The sequence below is a fragment of the Austrofundulus limnaeus genome, unplaced genomic scaffold (genome assembly GCF_001266775.1).
Source record: "Austrofundulus limnaeus strain Quisiro unplaced genomic scaffold, Austrofundulus_limnaeus-1.0 Scaffold8, whole genome shotgun sequence".
NCBI classification, from domain to species: Eukaryota; Metazoa; Chordata; class Actinopteri; order Cyprinodontiformes; family Rivulidae; genus Austrofundulus; species Austrofundulus limnaeus.
Window position 1 is genome coordinate 3,463,080 of NW_013952410.1, and position 7,829 is coordinate 3,470,908.

At 39.0% G+C, this 7,829-nt stretch overlaps 2 protein-coding genes across 3 annotated transcripts in view; one reads left to right on the plus strand and one right to left on the minus strand.

The window, feature by feature from the left end:
* The window catches only part of cpox (coproporphyrinogen oxidase), a 6,234-nt gene extending 4,652 nt beyond the window's left edge, over positions 1-1,582 (plus strand). The window contains exons 6-7 of the mRNA XM_014000373.1: positions 818-922; positions 1,006-1,582. Of these exons, the coding sequence (XP_013855827.1) occupies positions 818-922; positions 1,006-1,090 (190 nt within the window). The 3' untranslated portion in view covers positions 1,091-1,582. The remainder of the gene's footprint in view (positions 1-817; positions 923-1,005) is intronic.
* Positions 1,583-2,124: 542 nt separating this feature from the next.
* prrg1 (proline rich Gla (G-carboxyglutamic acid) 1) lies at positions 2,125-7,226 on the minus strand. 2 transcript variants are annotated; one of them, XM_014000382.1, is made up of 4 exons: positions 7,161-7,226; positions 6,456-6,496; positions 5,598-5,758; positions 2,125-4,071 (listed from the first exon to the last, which is right to left on the minus strand). In XM_014000382.1, the coding sequence occupies exons 2-4, from the start codon at positions 6,463-6,465 to the stop codon at positions 3,607-3,609; spliced, it is 636 nt and encodes a 211-aa protein (XP_013855836.1). In that variant the 5' UTR covers positions 6,466-6,496; positions 7,161-7,226; the 3' UTR covers positions 2,125-3,606. The 2 variants fall into 2 exon arrangements, with proteins under 2 accessions (XP_013855836.1, XP_013855842.1); XM_014000388.1 differs by lacking the exon at positions 7,161-7,226 and adding an exon at positions 7,079-7,145.
* Positions 7,227-7,829: the final 603 nt, after the last annotated feature.

Genomic DNA, 7,829 nt, shown 5'->3' on the forward strand with positions numbered 1-7,829 from the left:
GTTTGATACAAGGACAAAAATACTGATGTTAAAAGAAAAAAACATTTGGTTTTAAAATGACTACAAATCATTTTGTTTAAAAAAATGTAAATATTCATAATCGTGAACTTAAAATAGATAATCGAATCAGGGTTTGAGTGAATCGTTACATCCCCACTAATGATTAAAAAACAAGGATAAATGTGCCTCCTAGGTCTGTGAGGATGTTTGTCAGTCTTGAAGAAAAAATCTGTAATTCTTCCAGACCTAATGTACTGTATTAGTACTATTGTGCACAGTTAAAAGCATAAGATATTAAATTAAGTTTTGTAAATGCAAACATAATTTGACTTGAAATTTCATGTGGCAAGCTTCTTCCTGTCTCAAATTAAGATATTCATAATATTCATATTCATATTGATTTTTAGCTATCTTTTTATGGGCTGGTTAGGGTTTTTTTGACTGAGCCAATTTGTTACACAYCCCTCCATCTCTACAGCTTTCAAATTTCGTGCAGCTAGCACCTTCTTTTCTCAAGTTATGGCAAATTTTTTTATGGCTAAAATAAATTTTAAAATGTTGCTTCCTGCCTGACTAGACCAACCTACTCCACGAGTAGGGCCGTCTCCGCCCACATGACAGCATCTTCTGCACAGACCCCCTTCTCAACTAGCAAAAAAAGCAGTTAAAAAATGTGAACTCAAAAGTTTACATCTTGGTGGAATATTAGTTTCAAGATGTAAGACACTTCTCTGTTGGCACGTCATGATTAAAAGTTAATCTGACCTGGTTGGACAGTGAATCACACGACAGCTGGTATTTTGTGTGCATCTTGCAGGTATGTGGAGTTCAACCTGGTGTACGACCGGGGAGTGAAGTTCGGCCTGGCCACGCCTGGCTCCAGAATCGAGAGCATCCTCATGTCCCTCCCCCTCACAGCCACGTAAGGCAGCCCCTCCCTGCTCCTGTGTGACTGTAATACGCTCTGTGTGGTTGCTTTGTAACGCACTGACTTGTCGTCCTCAGGTGGGAGTACATGCACGAACCCGCTAAAGGTTCCCGGGAGGCAGAGATGATCGAGGTGCTCCGAAACCCAAAGGAGTGGGTGTGAGCAATGTTCAGGTTTACAACCCTTCATTGTTGGATTTTTTTTTTTTTTTTGAAGCAGTGACCTGTTTAACAAAAATATCATATTGCATGGCAGTTATCAGAATTCACTTTCTTGGTAATGGCTCTGATTGTTTGTTTTGTCAGACCATCCTTGTTAAAACTTGACAAAAGAGATTTTATTAATGAAGGACATTTGTGCCATTCTCTCTGACAGAATAAAGACCAAAAAATATTTTTTCATGTGACCTACTTTTGGGTCCTCTTGATTTGATGATTTGCTCACTTGAGCTATTATTTTTGTCATGTCAAAAATGTCAAAACTCTTAATTTCCTCAACTGATAATTAATGAAGCACTGAAAGCGGGGGCAGCTGATAATTGTGTTACTACTGAAATGTGAAATTTAAAAAAAAAATTAAACCACTTATGTATGCTTAAAACCATTTTGTGTTTGTACAATCTGATTCTCAAGTAAGAGCTAATTGTTCCCACGAGCCCTTTTATATTGTTGTAGGTCTCAGTTGTGGTTAATGTGTCACCTCGTGTTGAACAGAGGTAAACCGTACGGGGATTTTCGATCGTGTTTCAGAGTGGTTTCAGTTCAGGTGACAAAAGGGTGGGAAAAAAAGGGAAATATGTCCACCAGTACAACTGTTTTCAGTGTGTATATCTATAAACTGAATCTAGAGTTATTACATTTATTTTCTACATTTGTTGTAAATAATTGTCCTGATGCATCTCAGTAATCCAGGTAGAAAAAAAATAGGACTACTTCAGTCTGAGGCGTTTCAGAAGAATGTATACCTGAAACTCCTACTTATTTTCTTTGGTTGCAACTGTTCTAGCACCAAATCAACTAACTATAAAYTTTACCCCTTTATAAACTCTAGCARTTCTTTTAATCCAGCYGGGGCAATCTGTACAACATTGAACATTTTGTTTGCACAGTTAATATCCAGTAGATTTAAAAAAAAAGAAACTGGAAACTTTTACCCAAACACATTGCACTATGGGATCTGAGTGACAAGCAAACTAGTACCACATTTTAAATTTTATTAMAAAYAATTCAAGCTTTTTTACACTTTTATAACAAGTTCCCTTAAATTTACTTTTGTATAGCGTTTTGTTTAATAAGGCATTGTAAAAAAAAAAAAGGATGTAAGTAACAGTACAATAACTGACTGAACCAAAGTGAGTACCAGCACAGTTCAGTGTCAAAGTAAAKGATGAGGTTCACAGGTTAACACACAAATACACCATTAATCAGTGCCCAAAGTGTTTGCAGAGAACGATTGAGTGAGATTTCAGTTTGTTCGATGGGTGAATTAGGTTTTAAAGGTTATGCATTTAGACAATATTGCATATTGATTAAGAGCACCCAGAATTACACTGACATTGGGACTGCTGAGAGCGAAGCTTAAGTTGTCAAACCAGGCTTTCCTATTAAAGGAACCAGTTTGACCTTTAAAAGGTTTCCTAATGTAGTCACAACCTTGGTTGCATTAGTGTCAATGYATTCACTGAATTCCTATGCAGGAAAAAATCATTGTGAGTTTCACACATAAAATCTATACACATATATAAGTATGTAGAGGTATACACATGCTAAACATGAACTTTATCCATAGTGACATTTAGTACAGAATCATCCCTTACATTTATTTCCATAGTGCTCATTTTTATATCTTAAGCAACACATTTTTTTAACATCTGCTGGCAATATCTCTCGACTTCAAGCAAAAAAAAAAGTTGAACCAATGTATGTCTGGAAACTTAGTTTAAACAGACATTGTTTTTATGTCAACAATGACTTGAAGTGCTGATGGTAATGTAGGAGGTCATAGAGRAGATTCACAAGCTCTCCAACTTTACACAACTTTGAACATTTGGCATCAACTTCTACTGTCACAACAAGCAAACGGCCAAATTCTGAATTTCTATCAGACCTGCTGGTTCAGCGGGAGGTTCGGGAACAAATGGAAGTTTCAGAAGTTTAAAAAATAGAACTGCAATAAACTTTCAAAATCTTAAATAGGTTGACAAAAACCAAAGCTACGGTTAAAGATGTTAAAAATTAAGATACAAAATTGACGTTAGCCAAATGAGTTAAAAAAAATTGGCACTAATTTACAAACAAGCATCAATCCAAACCCCATAGACAGTCCAGTTCGAATGGTTGTCCCTTTAACACGGAAACAAAAACCCTTTTTTCCTTCACACCTCATGCAATATTTACCGTGTGTGCTGACTGAAAGGTAAGTACCCAACTCGAAGAAATGGAGCTGAGGTGTTGGCTGGTACTCCAGTACAAGCTTATCCTTCTTGCCATTGCTTCACTTCAGTGATAAAAAGGTTAGTGCAAATCTCAGCAGGGCTGGTTACAGCGAAGATTGCATTAGTCCACCGAAATGGCAATTATTGTGTTTTTGTTGTGCATGTTGAACGAGGAAGGCTGGTGATACCACAGTAGTAGCATTGATAGACTTTAGTTTGGGTGGTAGTGGAGGAAAAAAAACATTTACTTCCTTTGTCCGCTGGTAATTCTACTGGAGCTGGTGTTCATTATATCCTCGTACTGGGGAGGAGGCTCCGTCTCTATCTGGACATCTGTATGTCCCACGGCCTCTTCATAAGATGGCGGTGGATCTCCTGCGCCTCCCCTCGCTGATGTGATCTCAGAGCCCGGATAGGCTGGGCTGCTGTGGATGCTGAGTTCAGATTGGTCACCGTGGTGGTAATCCCTCCCCCACTGGTCCATGGAGACCACCGACAGGACGTGGCTGTGGTGCGAGTGTCCCAGGCCCGGGCTGCGCTGCGAGCGTTTGCGGGAGTGGCAGYGCCACGCGGTGATGGCGATGACGGCAATGATGAGCCCGACCAGCACCAACGGCACAATCACGTAGAGAGACTGAGCGCCGCCGACCATCGAATTCAGCCCGCCGGGTGGACTACTTTCACGGACGTACTCCTCCCAAAAGCGCTTCTGCAGAGTCGGGACGAAGACAGAAATGCTGTCAAAACCACTAAAGGTTTCCTAATGTTTTCAACAGAACTCAGTCAAACGTAAATTTCAGCATCACACACACACACACACACACACACAGCCTATTTGATGAATTCCTTTTATGTGAATTCCTCCAACACAAAGGGAGCGGACAACAACTCCAAACAACGAGACTACGTGACTGTGAACGTCCCTCCGACTGAGCTCTGTGGCCTCTCACAATGGTTTTTACTAATATGTCTCCCCTGGTGTTCACTAGGCTGTTCTTCCTGCTGATAAAAATCACTTCCTGACAAACACTCACATTCCACATGCAAGTATTTTATGATAAACACAAGAAAAAAATCATTCTAAAATGACATTTCCCCCCTTTAATTTTGGGTAGCTGGACTTTGATGCATGGCTATAATAATAGTTTATGGGTTTTTTGCTGAAGATCAGAGTCTTGTTTTTTTTTTTAAGAAACAGTTTCTGTTTTGTTAAATATCTTAAACCACAGAAGTTGGAGCTKGGTTTTTGTACAGTCCTGAAGATAACTGCCGTGTACTCTGCTGTACAACATTATGACTTGCAGAACTCATGTAAATTTCTATCTGTCCATTAGAGGTTGGGCAGAAAATGTCTGAAATGTAAACTGTAATACAAAGGGATAAACACAGAGGCCAGAAATGAAACAGATAGGAATGGATCAGAATAAAAATGACACATCATTTGGTAAAAGTCATAATTATCCCATCATTTAAAAAAAGCATCTTTGACCTTAAAGAAGCAAAGCAACATGTCTTAATACAGTTTAAACCTGTAGGTTATCTAAAGTTTAACACTACATTTAATAAAAATCTAACGATATGTGACCCATCACATCGAAACGAGGATTAAGTCCAAAAGCGGAATGTGGAAAAACGGGTAGAAATAGGGTTTTGATTTAAACGTGTGCAAAAACTGCATTTTGTCAAAATATAATGAATAAATGCCTTATCTGAATGAACTGTCTGAAATATAATCCTAAAAATAATTGAAGCATTTTTTAGCAGTAGCAAAAAAACAACCTGATTTTGAGGAAAAACGCCTTAAAATTTTGAATTTGTCCCTGTGAGCTTGCAAAGTTTGTTTCTTTCCAACTGGGAAATGTTAATATACAAATACTATTTGAGGTTTCCTCTTTATATTGACATCAAAAATTACTCAATAAATGTACATAAAATTAGGATTCAGACCAAAAAGTAATGTATTATCGTAACGAACAACACAAATTACCGGTAAGTCATATCTCTAGATCCACTTATATCAGAATGATCCAGGTATCAAAATGTAGCTTTTAAAGACTGAAATTTGAAAATGTTTTTCGGTCATTTTGACCAAATTTGACTTAATCCTCATTTCGATATGATGGGTCACATATGGCCATGTACAAGTAGTCTCCTAAAGTCCAGGTAGTAAACTTTGTTACAAAACTTGCACAAATAAAACAAATCGGTCCAAGAAGATAATTATTCTCCTCTCACCGTCTTCTCGTCGTTCTCAAAGGCTTCCCGGGCCTCCTCGTAGGTGCAGACCTCCTCCCGGCACTCTCTCTGGATGTTGCCCAGCTTYATCTCCTCTAAAAGGGAGTTGGCCCTCCGCAGCCGCTTCAGCACCGAGTGGGCTGCGTTCGCTGGCAGGAACACTGCAACAAAAACAACAAAAGATGAGCACGGCGACGAGTTACGAAACGGCACCGTGAAAACGAGACGATGGCRGGAGAAGGATACAAGTTTGAGAGAAGCGTACGAGAAAAGTATGAAAAACGAGCGAAGAGGAAAGTAGTGAAGCCAAGATAAGTGAAACAGCATGTGGGAGGAAGAAAATAAGCAAAGAGAAATTATACTGGGGGAGGCCAAGAAGCTGGAAAATAAAAAGTGAGAGGCCAAAACAAAAGCAGCTGAGGAGAGACCACAGCGGCTCAGTGACTACATTTTGCATAAAAACAAAAGCTCATTTGGTTTGGGCATTCATCCCTGTTCTGTCTGAGAAAAAAATCTAAACAAATTAACAAACAGAAAGAAAAGAAAAAACAAGAAAAATGAACACAAGGAGTCCTGGGAGTGAATGTCTGATGTGTAATAAACATTAATAAGAAATTACGTCATTGTGACTCACAACTTTATGTGTTCAGCACAAAATAAAAAACAGGAAACGTCTCTTAAAAACATGGAAAAGAATGAGAATTGTTACTGTTTTCAACGCAACAATGAAAACCAAAGGGAGCAATGTTGACAATGAACACAACGGAAGGAGAAAGGGGACAAAACCAAAACGGAAGCTGAATTCTGATTACAYTTTTAACTCTTTAGGTTTGTGTGTGTTTGTGTCAATAAACTCACCACTCCCCATGACTCCCACCGGGGTGTTAGGGGTGATTTATCTGTAAGAGTAAAAGTAAAACACAGTGTTTAGACATACAAACAGGCATATACAATCTAATAAACAATTCTCAACAACTGCAAGTGGAAAAAAAAAAGCTGAATTTTGTGAACTTGTTGCTAATKAACACTGTAAAAATGTCCTTGTGACAAAAAGAGAGGATCTAAAATATCCGCAGCTATTACATTATTYACCATTAAAATGAGCGTTATGACACAAACTTAGTGTTTAAATGTTGTTTTTGTATCAACATGAAAACATCCTTGAAGTGTCAGTGGCCCAGCCGAGCCCTGCCCGCTACAACACGACGTGCAGCAAGAAAATTCACAAACAAAGCGCCACCGCMCCGTAACAAGCCCTCTACAACAGTTACATTACAAACACAACATCCATTTGTTATCTTGACTGTGTCCACTAACTCTTATCTTCTCGTTGGTACAGCTGGTCGGAAAGGGGTTAGCATGCTGTGCTGACAGGCAGATTTAACACAAATCAGATGCCCGAGCTTAGAGGATGTGATTGAATCAAAACGACCTAAATTCCTCAGCGAAAGGTTGAAGGAGAGAACGAGGCTCATAACTACCTGGTTTTCTTCGTGTCGTAAGTGTTAGTTGAAGTTAAAAATGTTAGAGAGCGAGAGAGAAAAACACTAGGTTTCAGCTCACCCCGTTTTTTTGGTCCCAAACGTGCCCGAAGCCTCTGGTCTTCTCTACTGAGAGCCAGAGCGCATGCGCAGACTTCTGTTCGAGCCAGCGGGCCTCTCTGATCCCTCTGATCWGCCCATTTCCTATAATTAAAGACACAGCCTGCGTGAGGAAAAAACAAATGGGACCAGCAATTCTCGTCATTGTTTTTTGTGCAAACTGAAAGTCATTTAAACCATATTTATTTATTTTTTTCATTTCATGTGAGGTTTTCAAGATTTTTTTATTCCTAAGACCCCAGTTTTTGATGTCCCCAGACCAACAGCGGAATTCAGGGGGGGCCAGATGGGGGTCGCTTACTATCTTTAAACTGAGTTGTAGTCGTGCTTGCGCACCCTGGCCACCAGTGGAGTTGTTTGTACTTGGCACTTACGTTATTGTAGATTTAACCTAAAGGACGTGTGGCAGTGCACTTTATAACTTGTGAAAGTGTTGTTGTAATTTTGTGTGTTGTGTTATTTTCACCGTATGCTGACGGTGAACTTTTGAGTTGGTGGTTGATTTTATTTTGCGAGTAGGGGGGCAGATATTGTAAGTTCATACTTCTTTATGCTCCTTTTCATTCATGACTTATTTTTAATTTAGTTGTTTTCCTTGACATTTTGATTTTGTATGCATCATTGTTTTATT